The sequence below is a fragment of the Bos javanicus genome, chromosome 10, assembly GCF_032452875.1.
Source record: "Bos javanicus breed banteng chromosome 10, ARS-OSU_banteng_1.0, whole genome shotgun sequence".
NCBI lineage: Eukaryota > Metazoa > Chordata > Mammalia > Artiodactyla > Bovidae > Bos > Bos javanicus.
In genome coordinates this window covers 81,734,137-81,754,265 of record NC_083877.1, presented here as the reverse complement: position 1 = coordinate 81,754,265, position 20,129 = coordinate 81,734,137, and the positions used below count along the sequence as shown (strand labels likewise).

General features: G+C 39.8%; 1 protein-coding gene across 2 annotated transcripts in view; it reads left to right on the top strand.

Moving 5' to 3' along the window:
• Nucleotides 1–20,129, top strand: part of MED6 (mediator complex subunit 6) — a 48,161-nt gene that overhangs the window by 18,563 nt on the left and 9,469 nt on the right. The window contains exons 7-8 of one of the 2 annotated variants that reach the window (XM_061429283.1): nt 1,367–1,394; nt 1,853–2,259. In XM_061429283.1, coding sequence (XP_061285267.1) covers nt 1,367–1,394; nt 1,853–1,983 — 159 coding nt within the window. In that variant the 3' untranslated portion in view covers nt 1,984–2,259. Of the gene's footprint in view, nt 1–1,366; nt 1,395–1,852; nt 2,260–20,129 lie in introns of those variants that run through there. The other variant, XM_061429284.1, reaches the window with a different exon arrangement.

Genomic DNA, 20,129 nt, shown 5'->3' with positions numbered 1-20,129 from the left:
CACATTCTTTGAAGGAAGCAAAAACAGCGTTGTAAATACAGTCTAGGCATAATTAACTGCTGTTATCAGTTAGGAAATGGTGGGAACCCTCCTGAAATCCAAGTTTCCAGATATCAGTCAAAGGCCAACCTTCCAAGCTGGCCCTTTTAAGGATCAAAGCCTCAGGCCTTCTGTGTTAACCTTTTCTGTACAGTGGGTAATAATGGAAAACTCAGTTTTGGTCTTATTAAGTGTAGTGGTTCCCAGAACTTGTAGTTGGAGTGGGTTGGTAGGCAGTGGGCAGCATGACTCTGGAGCATATGATAACCGAAAATTTTGAAGCCTTTAGTTGTAGGAATAGAAAAGAAAGCTTAGGGAGGGCATGTAAATTCAGAAGGAAATTCAGAAAACAAATAGAGGCATTAAGTGTTCTATTAGAACACTTTTATTCTGAGATGACAGGGAAGTATAGAGAAGTATTTTTCATGTATGTATGTCTGCATGAAATGGCAAGCCACTCCAGTGTTCTTGCCTGCAGAATCCCAGGGACTGGGGAGCCTGGTGGGCTGCCATCTATGGGGTTGCATAGAGTCGGACACGACTGAAGTGACTTAGCAGTAGCAGCAGCAGAAGGGAGAGAGTTTGGGATGTTGACACCTTCCTTGGCTGATGGTGAAGGGTAGGTTGTGAGCCTTAAGGACGAAGAAGGAGCGGGGGAGGAGAAAAGTGTTTAAAGCATTTAACTTGGGAAAGAGATCCTAGAGACGACAGGGCCCACTCACGTTTAAGAATTGCTGTGCTGAATGAAGGATCTGACCTTGTTCCTGACTCCTAGTGCCCCCGTCATTTGTTCCTGCAGTTTGATTTCTAATAGTGTACTCACTCAACAGAAGTCTTATATTCAGAGAAAAATACCTCTTTCTTTACTTCTGATACCTGCCAACTTTAAAAATCAGTCATCCAGATTTCATTCTGCTTACTTATAGCTCGTTTCCCCTAAGCAAGTAAGTCTATGGAGTTTTGAAAAGCTCCATTATTCCCTCTCATTGGATTCTCCTTAGCTACTTTTTAAAAAATTGTAGCCTCAGTGCAGACACAAAGGACTTTATTGATGTTCAAGGTTTTTCTTTTTTTTAAATGTTTGATTCTTTGGTTCTAGTTTTACATTTGTGTCTTTTTGGAACTGGGGGTTAAGAAGTAGAGAATAAGTTTACTTTTTATGGTACATGGATAGTAGTTCTTCTTCATCAAATAATTTATAATATAATTTGCATGCAGGTATAATTTTAATGAAAATTATGAAGTCAAGAAGAAGAAAGCTTTGCTAACCTTCCCTGTTTTTTTTCTCCTTTTCCTCCACCTCCCTCCCCTACTCTTAAACTTACAGCAAAAGTCTGGAGAAAAGCCTGTCCCAGGTATGGTTCATCTGATAACTCTTACTAAACTTGAAATAATAACTATAACATGTGAGATGAATTGTCATTTTGTCCTTTTAGACTCTCTAATGGTAATTTGTTACTCCTAACCTTTGTTTTGATTTGCTGAATTGCCAAAAGATGGTGTTTTTGTGGTAATTATAGTAGTATTTAAAAGATGAATTGGAGTGGGATGAATAGGTATTGAGGATGCGTGGAAAAGCTGAGGTGATTTGAGGTTGTATCATAATTTGCTTGTATTACCAGGTTTTGGGTCTTACCAGGTAAAATGAATTGATTCTTAAACATCTGCCTGATGAAACAGCTAAATCTAGAACTTGGGATAAGTAGTTTAAGTGAATTCGAGAGTCTGAACCATTCACATTAACCATTGTCTAAACTGGTCTCATCCCTCCACCCACCATCCCCTCCAAAAAATATCTGCTTTTGATGTCTAGTGGATCAGACAAAGAAAGAGGCAGAACCTCTACCAGAGACTGTAAAATCTGAGGAGAAGGAGACCGCAAAGAATGTGCAACAGACAGTGGGCACTAAAGGCCCACCTGAAAAACGAATGAGACTCCAGTGAGTATTGGAGAAGAGAGAAGCTGGCAAGACTCCTCTTGGCCACGGTTTACCTCATTACTGTGACAGGCTCTTGAACTTTAAAATTCTTTGTCACAATCATTTGTATAGAATGTGCTTATTCTTTAAGAAAGGATGTTAAGGATGCTCATGCTATCAACCTAAATATTTTTAATGTATCTTTTGTAACCTTTTCCCTTCTGGACTTAAGCAGCTTCCTGTCTCACATGTTTACTGCTATATATGTTTAAAAACAAAATAAAGGTATTTGTATAAATTACTTTATCTTGACTTTGCCCCCCTATTTTCCCTCTGAAATATTTCCAGGTACATTTTGCAGACACAAAGGATTTTTGTTAAAGTAGTAACTAAGCTGATTTTCTATTCTTAGTTGCATATTCCTCAGTATTAAAATAGTAAAGTTACTGACAGTGTGAAAGATAAAGGGAAAACAACCTTATTCACTGAAACCAATGTCCCACAAATACCATAGCAATGTTGTAAATTTTCCTTGTCTTCTTTTTCTATGTGTAGATTCTTTTTTTTTTTGGCTTCACTGTGTGGCATGGAAGCATGGAGTCTTAACCACTGGACCACCAGGAAAATTCCTATGTGTAGATATTTTTAAAACCATAGTTTGTAATTTTTCTCTTCATACTGTTTTACTTTATCATGTTTTGTCTGTTGTATGCACTATTAAAAGACGCTTACTCCTTGGAAGGAAAGTTATGACCAACCTAGATAGCATATTCAAAAGCAGAGACATTACTTTGCCAACAAAGGTCCGTCTAGTCAAGGCTATGGTTTTTCCAGTGGTCATGTATGGATGTGAGAGTTGGACTGTGTAGAAGGCTGAGCACCGAAGAATTGATGCTTTTGAACTGTGGTGTTGGAGAAGACTCTTGAGAGTCCCTTGGACTGGAAGGAGATCCAACCAGTCCATTCTGAAGGAGATCAGCCCTGGGATTTCTTTGGAAGGAATGATGCTAAAGCTGAAACTCCAGTACTTTGGGCACCTCATGTGAAGAGTTGACTCATTGGAAAAGACTGATGCTGGGAGGGATTGGGGGCAGGAGGAGAAGGGGACGATAGAGGATGAGATGGCTGGATGGCATCACTGACTCAATGGACGTGAGTCTGGGTGAACTCCAGGAATTGGTGATGGACAGGGAGGCCTGGTGTGCTGTGATTCATGGGGTCGCAAAGAGTTGGACATGACTGAGCGACTGAACTGAACTGAATTGATGCACTATGCCATGATTACTTAGTTTTTATAGACTGTTTATAGTTTATTGACTGAATAATTCCTTTGAATGATTATATCTGTTTTCTTAAACTCTCCCTGTGTTGTACTTAAGTTTTTCCCAGTTTGCATTATTTAAATAAGACTGTAGTGATTTCGGGGCTTTCCAAATGGTGGTAATGGTAATGAGCCCGCCTGCCAGTGCAGGTTAGATGCAAGAGACATAGGTTTGATCCTTAGGTCAGGAAAGTCTCCTGGAGGAGGACACAGCAACCCACTCCAATGTTCTTGCCTGGAGAATCCCAGGAACAGAGGGGCCTGGCAGACTGCAGTTCATGTGGTCGCACAGAGTTGGACATGACTGAAACAACTTAGCATGCACGCATGCAGTGATTACATTTAGCATTTATTTCCTTAGTATAGACTCCCAGCAGTAGAATCACTAGAATCTGTACTTTTTTTTTGCTGTTAGTCCATATTGCCAGGTTGTTTTTCTCAAAAGTTTTGCTGTTAACTATTGTAACAGCAAAATATGAAAATACCAACTTCTCCAGAATCTCACTAACACTAAGTATTACAGTACACATTTTTAGTGCAAAGTAGCAAAAAAATGGTGTTTCATTATTTTAAGTGGTTGAATAATTTCTTATCTTTGATTTTTGCTTTTATGAAATATCTAATTTTCTGAATTGTGTAAGATTTTTTAATTTTGACAATTTCAAGGTTATAGAAAAGTTACAAATAATTGTAGAAATAGTACAAATAATTCCTCCATATATACTTTTTGCCCAAATTCCCCATATAACAACATTTTCCATGTTTGTTTATTCTTTAATCTTTGTCTCTAACTCCTGCTGTCATTTGCTGTCTCTCTCTGTCTCTCTATATGTGCGAATGTGTATTATTGTTGTTTAGTTGCTTAGTCATGACCAACTCTTTTGCAATCCCATGGACTGTAGCCCACCAGGCTCCTCCATCCATGGGATTTTCCAGGCAAGAATACTGGATTGGGTTGCCATTTCCTTCTCCGGGGGACCTTCCAGACCCAGGGGTGAAACCTGTGTCTCCTGCATTGGCAGGTGGATTCTTTACCACTGAGCCATCAGGGAAGCCCTGTGAGTGTGTGTGCATATGTATAATACATATGTACACCTCTTATTTTGAATTGAGAGACAACTGCAGTCGTGATACCTGTTTCCCCTTAGAATTTTAGTGTACATTTCCTAAGATCAAGGACATTCTCTTACATAGTCTTGGCACAATTATCAAAATTAAACCAGTATGATACCATTATCTAATCTGTAGGTCTTTTTTAGGTCTTGCTAGTGGTGCCAGGAATGTCAGCAAAAGAATATCCTGAATTGTACATTAGATTTAGTTGTCTTGTCTCTCTAGTCTGCTTTAATCTGGAACAGTTCTTTAATTCCTTGTTTTTCATGACTTAATATTTAAAGAGTTTGGGCCAGTTATTTTGTTGAATGTTTCTTAGTTTGGGTTTGTTTGATACATTTTCATAATTAAATTCACCTCATGTACTTTTGTTAGGAATACCATGGAAAAGATGCTTATGGAGGCATGAGCTATTTGTTCCATTGCTGGTGATGTTAACTTGGAATACTTGGTTAAGGTAGTGTTTGTCAGGTACTCCACTGTAAAGTTAGAATTTTTCTTTTCATAATTTTAAGTATCATGAGGTGGGGATATGGGGTGGGGGAGTAGTTTGAGGCTCTGTAAATGCCATGTTATTCCTCAAAATTTTACCCTCCGGCAGCTTTCATTGATCATTCTTACCTGAATCATTTCTTACTATTAGGGTTGCCAAATGGTGGTTTTCTAATTTCTTCTTTCTTTCTGTGTTTATTACTTGGCTTTCTATTATAAATAAGAGCTGCACCCGCACTGCCCCCACCCCAGTACTTACTTGTTTATATCACTGTAGACACCTGGAATCTTATTTGTTCAATGTGTTGTTATTTCTTCATTGTCATTAATTTATACTGATGCTCAAATTGTGCCAGACTGGGCCAATGGGAACCGGTTCAAACTGATTCCTGTGGTCCTTTTGACATAATCCTGTCATTCCTTGAGTATCTTTTGTGTTTTGGCACAATAAGATACCCCAAGTTCATCTCAGAAACCCTCGAGTCAGCCATTTCTCTAAGGGTCCCTCCTTCTTTTTAATAGAGAATATATTTGGAAATCAAGATCTGTGTGCTAGGTGTGTTCATTTGCTACTGGGGTGCATGGCTTCTGGGCTTTTTTAGATGATAGAGTTAAGAAATAGACATATACTGGGACATCCCTGGTGGGGATGTCTCCAGACTCCATGCTGCCATTACAGGGGGCATGGGTTCAATCCCTGGTTCTGGAAGTAAGATCCTGAATGTTGCATGGCATAGCCAAAAAAAAGAAAAGAAATGTGTGTGTGTGTGTGACATGAATGAATACACATATGTCTGCACACGTATCTGTTTATTCTGTATATATTAAAAGCTACCCCAAAAATCACTGCAGATGATGACTGCAACCATGAAATTAAAAGACACTGCTCCTGGGAAGGAAAGCTATGACAAACCTAGACAGCATATTAAAAAGCAGAGACATCACTTTGCTGACAAAGGTCCATATAGTTTTGGACTATAGTTTTGACTATATGTACGTATATGAGAGTTGGACCATAAAGAAGGTTGAGCGCCAAAGCATTGATGCTTTTGAACTGTGGTGCTGGAGAAGGCTCTTTTGAACGTCCCTTGGACAGCAAGCAGATCAAACCAAGCAATCTTAAAGGAAATCAAGCCTGAATATTCGTTGGAAGAACTGATGCTGAAGCTCTAATACTTTGGCCACTTGATGTGAAAAGCCAACTTTGGGAGATGGTGAGGGACAGGGAGGCCTATCTTGCAGCAGTCCACGGGGTCACAAAGAGTCGAACATGACTAGGTGACTGAGCAGCACCACTACCACCCGTCTTATGTATCTTGTTGAGGCTGAAATTTGTATTTCCTGATGATTTAGTGATGTTAATTAAGCATTCTTTCCTGCGACTATTGACTATTTGAATATTCTTTTTTGTGAAGTGTGTCCATTTTTGTGAAGTATGTTTTGTCTGTTTGTTTCCCAGAGTCAGAAGAGTCCTTTGTTTGCATGGACAAGAGTCCTTACATGTATTGTTTTTAAATGTATCTTTAAAGCCAGGGTGTAAGTCCACTCTGGCTTGCCTTCTTACCCTTTAATGGTGACTTAAAATGATCATGAGAAACGCTGGGCTGGAAGAAGCACAAGCTGGAATCAAGATTGCCGGGAGAAATATCAGTAACCTCAGATATGCAGATGACACGACCCTTATGGCAGAAAGTGAAGAAGATCTAAAGATGAAGGTGAAAGAGGAGAGTGAAAAAGTTGGCTTAAAGCTCAACATTCAGATCATGGCATCCGGTCCCATCTTCATGGCAAATAGATGGGGAAACAGTGGAAACAGTGGCTGACTTTATTTTTCTGGGCTCCAAAATCACTGCAGATGGTGATTGCAGCCATGAAATTAAAAGATGCTTGCTCCTTTTAATAGAAGGTTATGAACAACCTAGACAGCATATTAAAAAGCAGAGACATTACTTTGTCAACAAAGGTCTGTTGAGTCAAGGCCGTTGTTTTTCCAGTGGTCATGCATGGATGTGAGAGTTGGACTATAAAGAAAGCTTAGTGCCAAAGAATTGATGCTTCTGAACTATGGTGTTGGAGAAGACTCTTGAGAGTCCCTTGGACTGCAAGGAGATCCAACCAGTCCATTCTGAAGGAAATCAGTCCTGGGTGTTCACTGGAAGGACTGATTTTGAAGCTGAAACTCCAATCCTTTGGCCACCTGATGCGAAGAGCTGACTCATTTGAAAAGACCCTGATGCTGGGAAAGATTGAGGGCAGGAGGAGAAGGGGAAGACAGAGGATGAGATGGTTGGATGGCATCACCGACTCAATGGACATGAGTTTGGGTGGACTCCGGGAGTTGGTGATGGACAGGGAGGCCTGGTGTGCTGCAGTCCATGGGGTCGCAAAGAGTTGGACACAACTGAGCAACTGAACTGAACTGAAAAATGATCAAGTGTTTCTAATTTTAACATTGCTTGGTTTGTCAGTCTCCTCCATTATTAATGCTTTTTTGTGTCTTGTTTGAGGTTTTTCTCTACATTGTAGTTATGAAAATGTACTCTTCTGTCATTATCTACAAGCTTCATTATTTTGCATTCTCCATGTAAAGTCACAATACTCCAACCAGTAGTTGCAATGTTTTTCATCATTGCATACTCCTCTCTTAATGACATTTCTCTAATTTACAGAGTTGAGGGTCAAATAACGGACACAGCTCCTTATACATACCTTGCCTAGAGCCCACAGGGTGCCATCTTTTACTTCTCCAATATCAACTGTATCCTTCCCAAAGTGGGAGCTGGCTTCCTAATACTTGATACCTTTAACAGTGTTATCTGAATTATGGCATTGTGTTACTTTAGATTGGGAATTGTTTATATATTCACGCTTTACTCTTTCACACAAAACATTTGAAGAAAGACATCTTTTGTATGTTGAATTTCCACACCATATTGGCCTCAATGATCTCCTTGTGCATTAATTGTTTTGTATCTGCTCAGGGGGCACTCCTTGCTTTATGATCAAAAATGTATTGACCTAGTTTATTGTGGTTGTTACACATTTTGTGATAGCAGTAGATGGTGTCACCACAAGGCATCCCATCTTGCACATAGAAATTGCCAGGGCGTCACCTTGAACTTCCATTGTACCACTCAGGAAGGTTACATTCTTGTGCTCTATAGAGCATTCTAAGAGAAGCAGACTTACATTTTACATTGCAAGATCCAAAAGCAGCCTGCCCAAGGTTTCAATTTACAAGAAGTACACAAGGATCCTTTCTGCACTGACATTCTGATCCACAGTCACAGCGTACTTTTTCAACTTCCGCTTCCTTATTATGACATTATTCTGATGGCTGATGTTTTGAGAAGCTGGTGTATTCATCACACAGAGTCCCTTGTGATGAATGAGGTTAAAGTAACTTCCATAGCAGCAGTTGCCAGGAGCACTGGTACTTGTATTATAGGCATTCATGATGCAGTGTTTTTTCTCACATAAACAGAATTCCTATGTATGAGACATAACAAGATTATGACCCTTGTTGAACAATGACCACTGCAAAATGAAAGCAATTGATTTACCTTTGAGGCTTGCCCAAAATGATGGTAGCATATCCCTGAGATTCAAGCCAACTTAAATACATTAGAAAAGTCCTTGCACACAAACAGATGCCCAGAAACATGGCAAACGGGGGTACAGATGAACACTTCCCTTGACTCGAAGTTGTCAAGAAGTTGACTCATGTCTAGGTTGACATTAAGATTCCCCTGGTTCCAAATCTCAGTCCCAATTACAGAAACGTGAAGGCATAGCAGTAGACAGATTGGATCTGTTACATTAAGCACATTTAATATATCTTTTGTGGCCTTGGAGACATTTGAATAGTTGAAACTGTAATTGTCCACCACCATAAGCACACTCCACAAAGGGCCAGTGAGTCCAGCAGCCAGGGGAATGGCAGTTTTGTGGCATTGTGGCAGTTTTAAACTCTCTGCCTTGAACTCCAGCTTCTGACATAGTTGTGTCTTCCTCAAAGCTGCATTTCATGAAAACTGACTCTTGTCACTATCTTACCTAACACCACTGGTGTTCAAATGTGGTAGAGTGCTTCAGGGCCCAGTTTCGTCAGTGAGGTCATTTATCTGTGGCATCCCTCGAAAGGCTCTTCAATGCTGGACAACCAGAGAATTGGGAGCCCTTTCACGTAACCATGATAGTACCAGGTATCTTGGATGAAGGGCTGATTTTCTTGGAATCCACCCTGCTCTCTGTAGGTGTCTGGAAACCAAGAGCTTCTTAGGATGTACAGGAATGACGCCAGTGCAGCTGGAGGCCAGACCCTGAGCCACCCTCAAGGCGCTACGTGCCCTGGGGACGTTGGGGAAGCCCCACTTTGGGCCAGATTTGCGCGGAGCCTGCGGGCGGGCCAGGAGCACCTGCAGCCTGAGCCGCAGGAGGGCGCAGTCGCATGCGCCTGGCCCACACCGCTCTCCATGCGGCCTTTCGGAGGGCTGCAGCGCAGCTCTCTGCGGTCTTAGGAAGGTGGGTGATAGAGGCTTGAGTATGAAAATCTGCTTCCGAAGCAAACCCTCTTCCAAGGCGGGAACCCAGCTTTCTGGGTTGGGCGGCCGCCGCCCTGGACCTGAGAAAAAGGGCGGTTCCTCAGTGCTGTCCCGGTATAAGGGACTGGGGCTGGGGTTCCAGGGTCTGGAAGCTGGCCAGAGGGAGAAGTACAGGAAAAATAGAGTGACAACAGAGGGAACTGAGCAGGCAACTGAAGTGGTTTGGAGGGGAGGCGTGAGGAAGTGTTGGGAAGAGACAGCAGCAGAAGGGTACCCTGGGGCGAAGGGAATTTAATTTGGAAGAGAGAAGCTTAGGGGGTCAGCATATCGGAAGAGGCTATGGAAATTGAGAGATCAAGCCTGTTTTACTTCTTGGTATTGGTCCTGAACAAATAGGCAAAACTAAATTTTCAGTAACTTGTTCCCACCATGGGCTGATAAAATTTTACTAAAGCCAGCTGCTGGCTGTTCCTAAAAGGGATATAACATATAAGTCTGTTTCCATGAGGAAGTCTAAGAGGGTGTTAACTGCATTTTTGCTGAACTCCTGCAGTAAAGAGTAAATAGGGTGTGTGTGTGTATGTTTGTGTGTGTGTGTGTGTGTGAGAGAGAGAGAGAGAGTGCTAATAGTTTAATACAGTATAATTTTTCACCCCTTTAAATTTTATTTTAATAAAACAGCTTTATTGCAGTTTATTTATTCTATAGCAGACTACACATAATACATTGTGTAACTGCAACAGAGCAGAAAGAGCACAGCTCCTAGCAGGCAGCCATTGCTGTGCCTCACTATTCTGCACCCTGTAACTAAGGCAACAGGTCTTGCTCAGCCATTGCTCTGGGTTTTCAGTGGGCCCTGCCCACTGGTATCTCAGTGAGGGACCACTGGGGAAAATGATTCAGTCAAGGGTGGGTGGTGCGGTGGTCATCAGGTGGAGAGTGAGGTAAGAGGCAGAACCAGGCCTTCTCCTGGAGGGCCTCCAGCTCACCCAAGCCTTGGGCCAGCAGGTCAGCTGGAAGGCCCAGGAAACAGCCTGGGCCCTATGTCCTACAGGGCTCCAGAGCCCTCATTAAGGCCCTCCACTAGCCTTGGTCCAGGCCTTGAGGCAGCGGTGAACCTCTTCCCCATCCTTGTCTCTGCGACTTAATGGCAGTGGCCATCTGTCTGGTCATAGTCTGTGAGACCTGGTCTCCCCATGTGGGTGGTCTGAGGAGACTGAGGGCCAGTTGAGCTGGATGCCTGGCTCCCTCAGGCATGACAAGTGGGCAGGATGTGGGTACCTGGCCCTGAAGGAGCTGTCAACTGAGATCTGCCTTCTCTTAGCCAGGGCTGGAACCTTGGAGGGTGAAAGTTGTGCCTTGGGACTTTGCCCTTTCTGGTCAGGACAGAGAATAACATTCATCTGGTAGAGATTTGCAGAAACATCATTACCTGACCATGACCGGACCTCAAGAACAAAGCATCTGATACCGAGAAGTCTGCAATAACTAACCACACCCATCCCTCACCTTTGGCTTTTACATGGACTTGCTGGAAGCTTTCAGTAACTTTGAAGTTCTTAGTGCATGAGCCACCCATCTCTTTGTATGAATCTGTAATGAACCTTTCTCTGTTCCAAACTCTAATGTTTAGTATTGATGGGCCTCACTGTGTGTTGGGCACACAGACTTGTGATTTCTGTAACATAACTAGCTAAATTTTTATATATGTGTACATCCCTGAAACCACCATGATTTGCTATCTGTTTTCCAGTTGATAGGTGAACATTTTTTTCATTTCCACTTTAAGACTATTAAACAAATGAAGTTGCTATGAGCCTCCATATATCTTTGTATGAACCTGGGCTTTCTTTTCTCTTGGGTAAAAACTTGAGAGTGTAATGACTGGATATATAGTAGTTGAATGTTTAACTTTTTAAGAAACTGCAGAACTGTTTTCCAAAGTGGTTGTACCATTCTACATTTCTATCAGCAATATATATATCAGAATTCTAATCCCTCTGCATCTTTACGATGAGTTGGTATGGTCAGTCTTTTAAATTTTAGCTGTTCTAATAAGTGTGTAGTGATATACATTGTGGCTAATTTTGCATTTTCCTATTACTAGTGATGTTGAGCATCTTTTTCTGTGCTTATTAGCCTTCCATGTATCTTCTTTGGTAAAGTATATGTTCAGATCTCTTGCCTATTTCTTGAGGATTTGTTTCTTACTGAGTTTTGAGGTTTTTTAAAAAAATATATTTTGAATAGTTCTTGAGCAAATACACATTTTAAAAATATTTTACCCCAGTCTGGCTTGTCTCTTAATTCTCTTAATAAAATATTTTAAAGAGAAGCTTGTAGGTTTGATGAAGTTCAGCTTATCCCTTTGTTCTTTCATGAATTTTTTATTCACTGCCACATCTAAGAAATTTTTGCTTAACCTTCAGCTCTCAGTTTAAAAGATTTCTCCTTTGTTTACTTACAGAAGTTTTATAGTTTTCGGCTTTACATATTGGTCTGTGGTCTATTTTACACTATTTTTTTTATGTGATGCAATATATGAAATTAAGTTCTTTTGTTTTCCATTCAGTTGTTCCAGCACTGTATATAAAAAGGCTATCCTTTCTCCAGTGATTTACCTTTGTCAAAAATCTGTTGCCATATTTGTGTGGGTCTATTTCTAGTCTTTCTGTTCTGGTCTATTGATCTGTCTATTGTTAATAGTTTTAGAACACCCAAAAAAGATGTCCTTTTCGTTATAGAGAACTGGAATGCAAAAGTAGAAAGACAAGAAACACCTGGAGTAACAGGCAACTTTGGCCTTAGAGTACAGAATGAAGCAGGGCAAAGGCTGATGGATTTGTGCCAAGAGAACACACTGGTCATAGCAAACACCCTCTTCCAACAACACAAGAGAAGACTCTACACATGGACATCACCAGATGGTTGACACTGAAATCAGATTGATTATATTCTTTGCAGCCAAAGATAGAGAAACTCTATACAGTCAGCAAAAACAAGACCAGGAGCTGACTGTGGCTCAGATCATGAACTCCTTATTGCCAAATTCAGACTGAAATTGAAGAAAGTAGGGAAAACCACTAGAGCATTCGGGTATGACCTAAATCAAATCCCTTATGATTATACAGTGGAAGTGAGAAATAGATTTAAGGGACTAGATCTGATAAACAGAGTGCCTGATGAACTATGGACGGAGGTTCATGACATTGTACAGGAGACAGGGATCAAGACCATCCCCAAGAAAAAGAAATGCAAAAAAAGAAAAACGGTTGTCTGAGAAGGCCTTACAAATAGCTGTGAAAAGAAGAGAAGCCAAAAGCAAAGGAGAAAAGGAAAGATAGACCCATTTGAATGCAGAGTTCCAAAGAATGGCAAGGAGAGATAAGAAAGCCTTCCTCGGTGATCAGTACAAAGAAATAGAGGAATACAACAGAATGAGAAAGACTAGAGATCTATTCAAGAAAATTAGAGATACCAAGGGAACATTTCATGCAAAGATGGGCTCAATAAAGGACAGAAATGGTATGGACCTAACAGAAGCAGATGATATTGAGAAGAGGTGGCAAAAATACACAGAAGAACTGTACAAAAAAGATCTTCATGACCCAGATAATGATGATGGTGTGATCATTCACTTAGAGCCAGACATCCTGGAATGTGAAGTCAAGTGGGCCTTAGGAAGCATCACTACGAACAAAGCTAGTGGAGGTGATGGAATTCCAGTTGAGCTATTTCAAATCCTGAAAGATGATGCTGTGAAAGTGCTGCACTCGATATACCAGCAAATTTGGAAAACTCAGCAGTGGCCACAGGACTGGAAAAGGTCAGTTTTCATTCCAATCCCAAAGAAAGGCAATGCCAAAAAATGCTCAAACTACTGCACAATTGCACTCATCTCACACGCTAGCAAAGTAATGCTCAAAATTCTCCAAGCCAGGTTTCAACAGTATGTGAACTGTGAACTTCCAGATGTTCAAGCTGGTTTTAGAAAAGGCAGAGGAACCAGAGATCAAATTGCCAAGATCCGTTGGATCATGGAAAAAGCAAGAGAGTTCCAGAAAAATATCTATTTCTGCTTTCTTGACTATGCCAAAGCCTTTGACTGTGTGGATCACAATAAACTGTGGAAAATTCTGAAAGAGATGGGAATACCAGACCACCTGACCTGCCTCTTGAGAAATCTGTATGCAGGTCAGGAAGCAACAGTTAGAACTGGACATGGAACAACAGACTGGTTCCAAATAGGAAAAGGAGTACGTCAAGGCTGTATATTGTCACCCTGCTTATTTAACTTCTATGCAGAGTACATCATGAGAAACGCTGGACTGGAAGAAACACAAACTGTAATCAAGATTGCCGGGAGAAATATCAATAACCTCAGATATGCAAATGACACCACCCTTATGGCAGAAAGTGAAGAGGAACTAAAGAGCCTCTTGATGAAAGTGAAAGAGGAGAGTGAAAAAGTTGGCTTAAATCTCAACATTCAGAAAACTAAGATCATGGCATCCGGTCCCATCATTTCATGGCAGATAGATGGGGAAACAGTGTCAGACTTTTATTTTTGGGGCTCCAAAATTACTGCAGATGGTGATTGCAGCCATGAAATTAAAAGACGCTTACTCCTTGGAAAGAAAGTTATAACCAACCTAGACAGCATATGAAAAAGCAGAGACATTACTTTGCCAACAAAGGTCCATCTAGTCAAGGCTATGGTTTTTCCAGTGGTCATGTATGGATGTCAGAGTTGGACTATAAAGAAAGCTAAGCTCCAAAGAATTGATGCTTTTGAACTGTGGTGTTGGAGAAGACTCTTGAGAGTCCCTTGGACTGGAAGGAGATCCAACCAGTCCATCCTAAAGGAGATCAGTCCTGAATATACATTGGAAGGACTGATGTTGAAGCTGAAACTTCAGTCCTTTGGCCACCTGACACGAAGAGCTGAGTCATTTGAAAAGACCCTGATGCTGGGAAAGATTGAAGGCAGGAGGAGAAGGGGACGACAGAGGATGAGATGGTTAGATGGCATCATTGACTCATTGCACGTGAGTTTGAGTAGACTCCAGGAGTTGGTGATTGACAGGGAGGCCTGGCATGCTGCGGTTCATGGGGTGTCAAAGAGTCAAACACAACTGAGCGACTGAACTGAACTGATTGTTACACAAATACCCCTCTGTTTTGAGTACTGTGACTTTATATGTCTTAAAATCAGAAAGTGGTAGTCCTCCAATTTTTTTCTTCTTTTTCAAAGTGGATTGGCTATTCTAGATCTTCTACATTTCTATGTGAATTTTAGAATCAGTTTGTCAAATTCTACAAGAAAAACCTTGTGATTGACCTATGGGGAAAATTGACAATTAATGATGTTAATTATTTAATCGATGAATAAGATCCCTCCACTTATTTAGGTTGGTGTCAATTTCTCTCAATATTTATAGTTTTAAGTTACGTGTTTTTCACAACTTTTGTCAGAATCATTGCTAAGTACTTAACTGTTTCACTCTGTAATAATACCCCTTAAAATTTTTAATTTCCAATTGTTCGTTGCTAGTATTATAAAAACAGAATTGACTACTGCATATTCATCTTGCATCCTTTGAGCTTACTAAACTCATTAGGTCTAGTAGGTTTTTTTGTAGATTCCCTCAGATTTCTACATAGACCTCTATAAATGTTATCTATAAATAAAGACAAATTTAAGTCTTCCTTTCTTATCTGGAATCCTTTTATTTCTCTTTCTTGCCTGATTGCACTGCTCAGACCCTCTAGTTCAATGTGGAATAGAGATAATGAGAGTAGACGTTCTTGTCTTGTTTCTGATCTTAGAGGGAAGATATTCAATCTTTTACCATTGGAAGCTCCCATTAGTTGTAGATTTTCCCACAGATCTCCTTTCTCATGTTGAAAAGTTCCCCCTATTGTCAGTTATCTGGGAGTTAATAGGATTGGATGTTGGGTTTGGTCAAATGATTTTTCTGATCTATTGATGTGATCATATTGTTACTGGCCTTGCTCTAGATTCTTGGACAGAAATACCACAAAAATGAATGTTGTTCCCAAAAGATTTTTAGGCAAGCAATAGTTTTTATTGGAGGGATAATGTGTGCCAAGGGAGAAGGTGAACGAGTCCCAGCTCCCCAAGGACATTCAGAAATAGGATTTTAAAGGCAGTGTGAAGGAGGGGGCCACAGGATGCCTGATTAGCTTGGCATCATTTCTCAGGTTGGTTGGCATAAAAGTGAAATTTTGAGCTTTGTCAACATACTGGTTTCAGTTGGTCTGAGGTCTGCATGCTTGCAGTCAGCAGTTTTCATCTGGTTGGGGTCTGCTTCCTGCAAATACAACTTAGGATTGTGTGTCAGCCTTTATCTCTCAGGAAACTGGGAGTTCTGTGATTCTACTGTGTGGTGGGTTTACAGTCCAGCTTTTGTCCTTTGGAAACTGTATATACATCAATGGAACAGAAATAATCTGGTACTTTTGTGGATCTCTAGTTATTGTCTCAAAGACCTAAGCCCTCGGGCACTTTGTTGTAGTGGGCTTGTAGTTTTCTTTGCTCCAGGCATTTCCTCGGTCTTCTTCCAAGATGGCTGTGTACTCTTGTCTTCCTGTTTCATTATGATTATTCATTTTTAGTTTGTTAATATGGTAATATACACTGATTGATTTTCAGACCAAGCTTGTGTCCATAGGATAAATTTCATTTGGTCATGTTATATTATCCTTTTTATACATTGTTGAATTCAGTTGCTAACATTTTGTTTAGGATTTTGCCATCTGTATTTGGGAGGGACATTGGTCTGAAATTTTGTATTAATGTTGTAAACTGATTTTCACATCAGGGTAATGCTGGCTGCAAAGAACTAGTTGGGTCATATTTTCTCCTCTTCAGTTTTCTTGAAAGTTTATATAGAATTGTTCTTTTTCTTTCTTGTATTTTTTTATAGTATTCATAAGTAAAATCAGTGTGGGTCTGGAGTTCTCCTTGTGGGAAAGTTTTAAGTTCCAATTTCAATTTCTTGGAAGGATACAGGACTATCTAGGTCATCCATTTCCTCTTGTGTTAACTTTCACAGTTTGTGTCTTTCAAAGAGTGTGTCCATTTCATCTCTAAGTTGTCTAATTTATAGGCACAAAGTTCATATTATTTTTTATTATCCTTTCAGTAACCATAGAAACCATGGCATCATCCTTCAACCGTTCCTCATGTTGGTAATTTTTGTCTTTCTTTCTGATCAGTATGACTGGAGGTGTATGATTATTACTGGCTTTGTCAAAAAAAGGCCAGCATTTGTTTTTGTGTACTTTTTTTTCCCCCTCTTTGTTTCTCTCTCTCTGTTTCTCTCTCTCTCTCTCTCCCCGTGTGTGTGTGTGTGTGTGTGTGTTGCCTGGCCATGTGGCATGTGGGATCTTAGTTCCCTAACCAAGGATCAAACCCACACCACTTGCGGTAGAAACCTGGAGTCTTAACTGCTAGACCACCGGGAAAGTCCTGTTTTCTGTTTCTTATTTCATTAATTTTCACTCTGATGTTTATTACTTTCTTTAATCTATTTACTTTGGATTTAATTTGCTGTTATCTTTCTAGTTTCTTGAGGTGGAAATTGAGATAATTGATTTGAGACCTTTATTGTTTCTTTTTTAATTGAGATGTAATTGACATATAACATTGTATTAATTTTAGGTATACAACATAATGATTTGATATGTGTACATACTGTGAAATGATTACCACAAGAGGTTTAGTTAAGATCCTTTACCACACATAATGACAAATATTTTTTCTTATGATGAGTACTTTTAAGATCTATTCTCTTAACTTTTGAATACAATATAGTATTGTTAACTGTAGTATCCATGCTGTATGTTATATCCTCAGGATTATTTTATCTTATAAATAAATGGAAGTTTGTATCTTTTACCCCTTCACCCATTGTACCCAACCCCCAACCCTTGCCTCTGGAAAATACAATCTGTTCTCTGTATCACTGGATTTGGTTTTAGATTCTGCATATAAGTGAGATCATACAATATTTGTCTCTCTCTCTCTCTGACTTATCCTGGAATAAATCCCACTTGATCATATTGTATGACCTTTTTAATATATTGTTGAATTTGATTTGCTGCTTTATTGAGTATTTTTGCATTGATATTCATTAGAGAGAATTGGATTGTAGTTTTCTTATAGTGACCTTGTCTATTTTTGGTATTGGTAATGATGTCTTTGTAAAATGACTTTGGAAATGTTCCTTCCTTTTGTATTTTTTGGAAAAGTTTGAGAATAATTGGTGTTAATTCTTCTTTAAATGTTTGGTAAAACTCAGCAGTGAAGACATCTGGTTCTAGACTTTTCTTTGTTGAGAGGTTTTGGATTACTACTTGGATTACTCCTGGTAGCTCCGCTGGTAAAGAATCTGCCTGCAATGCAGGAGACCCTAGTTTGATTCCTGGATTGGGAAGATCCCTGGAGAAGGGATAGGCTACCCACTCCAGTATTCTGGCCTGGAGAATCCCATGGACTGTATAGTCCATGGGTTCCCAAGGAGTTGGACACGAATGAGTGACTTCCACTCACTTTAGATTACTGATTCAGTCTCCTAACTAGTGGGGCTTCCCTGGTGACTCGGACGGTAAAGAATATGCTTGCAATGCAGGAGAACTGGATTCAATCCCTGGGTTGGGAAGGTCCCCTGGAGAAAGGAATGGCAACCCACTCTAGTATTCTTGCCTGGAGAATTCCATGGACAGAAGAACCTGGCAAGCTATACAGTCCATGTGGTTGCAAAGCCAGACATGACTGAGTGACTAACACACACTCCTTACTAGTAATTATCTGTCCAACTTTTCTGTTTCTTCATGATTCAGTCTTGGTAGATGGTGGTTATTCAGTTGCTAAGTCATGTCTGACTCTTCGTGACCCCATGTACTATAGCATGCCAGGCTTCCCTGTCTTTCGCTGTCTCCTGGAGTTTGCTCAAGCTCATGTCTATTGAGTTGGTGATGCCATCCAACCATCTCATCCTTTGTCACCCCCTTCTCCTCTTGCCCTCAATCTTTCCCATCATCAGAGTCTTTTCCAGTGAGTCAGCTCTTCACGTCAGGTGGCCAGAGTAGATGGTAGATTGTGTTTCTAGGAATTTATCCATTTTTTCCCTACATTGTCCATTTTGTTAACATATGATTGTTCATATTGTTGTCTTACAATCTTTCGTATTTCAGTGGTGTCAGTTATAACATCTCCTCTTTCATTTCTAGTTTTATTTGGCTGCTGTTTCTTTTTTTCTTTATAAATCTAGCTAAAGTTTTCTTTAGTTTATCTTTTCAAAAAATAAACTTTTAGTTTTATTTGTCTTTTCTATTTTCTGTTTAGTCTCTATTTCATTTATTTGTACTCTGATCTTTGTTGTTTGCTTCCATCTGTGAACTTTGGAGTTAATTTGTTCTTTTCCTGTTTCCTTGAGGTGTAAAGGGTGGTTGTTTATTTGAGATTTTTCTTGTTTCTTAATGTAGCCACTTATTGTCATGAACTTTCCTCTTAGAACTGCTTTTGCTGCATCCTGTAAATTTTGGTATGTTGTCTTTCCATTTTCATTTCTCTCAAGATATTTTTTTGATTTCTTCTTTGACCCATTGGTTGTTATAGCATGTTGTTTGATCTCCACTTATCTGTGAATTTTCCAGTTTTCTTTTTGTAATTGATTTCTAGTTTTATACCACAGTGGTTGGAAAAGATGCTTGATATGATTTTAACTTTCTTAAATTTGTTGAGACTTGCTTTTGGCTCAGCATATAATCTGTGCTGGAGAATGTTCCCTGTGCTCTTGAGAAGAATGTGTATTCTGCTGTTTTTGAAGAAATGTTCTGCATATATATATGATAAGTCCATCAGATATCACATGTACCTTAAGTCTGATGTTTCCCTGTTGATTTTCTGTCCAGATGATGAAAATAGAGTATTGAAATCCCCTTCTATTATTGTGTTGCTGCATATTTCTCCCTATTACTTCTTAATTTAGGCATGTAATTCTATAACTTTCCTTCTAAGTATTGCTCTAGTGGTGTTCTACATATTGCGATATATGTTTTTATTTTAATTCAAAATGTTATTTAATTTTCTTTGTTGTTGAAATATTTAATAGATTGTCTTTTTTTTACAGCAGTTTTTTTTACAGCAAAATTGAGTGAAAAGTACAGTGTTCTCACATACCACACCCTGCTGCCTGCACATGAGTATAGTCTCCCCCACCATCGACATCCTGCATCTGAGTGGCACATTCGTTATCATCGATGAACCTGCATTACTTGTCATTATTATCCAAAGTCTGTAGTTTACACTAGGGTTCACTCTTGATGTTATACATCATTTGGGTTTGGACAAATGTATAATGACATATATTCACCAGTGTAGCATATGGAATAGTTCTATTGCTGTAACAATCCTCTGTGCCCTGTTCACCCTCCTTTACCTAACTCTTCAACCACTGATTTCTGCCCCCCACCCGCAATGATGTTTTTATTGTCTCCAAAATTGTGCCTTTTCTAGAATATTGTATTGTTAAAGTCTTACAATGTACAGCCTTTCCAGATTGGCTCTTTCACTTAGTAATATACATTTAAGTTTGTTTGTGTCCTTCCGTATCTTGGTAGCTTTATTATTTAAGCACTGAATAGTATTCTATTGTTTGGATGTTGAGTTCA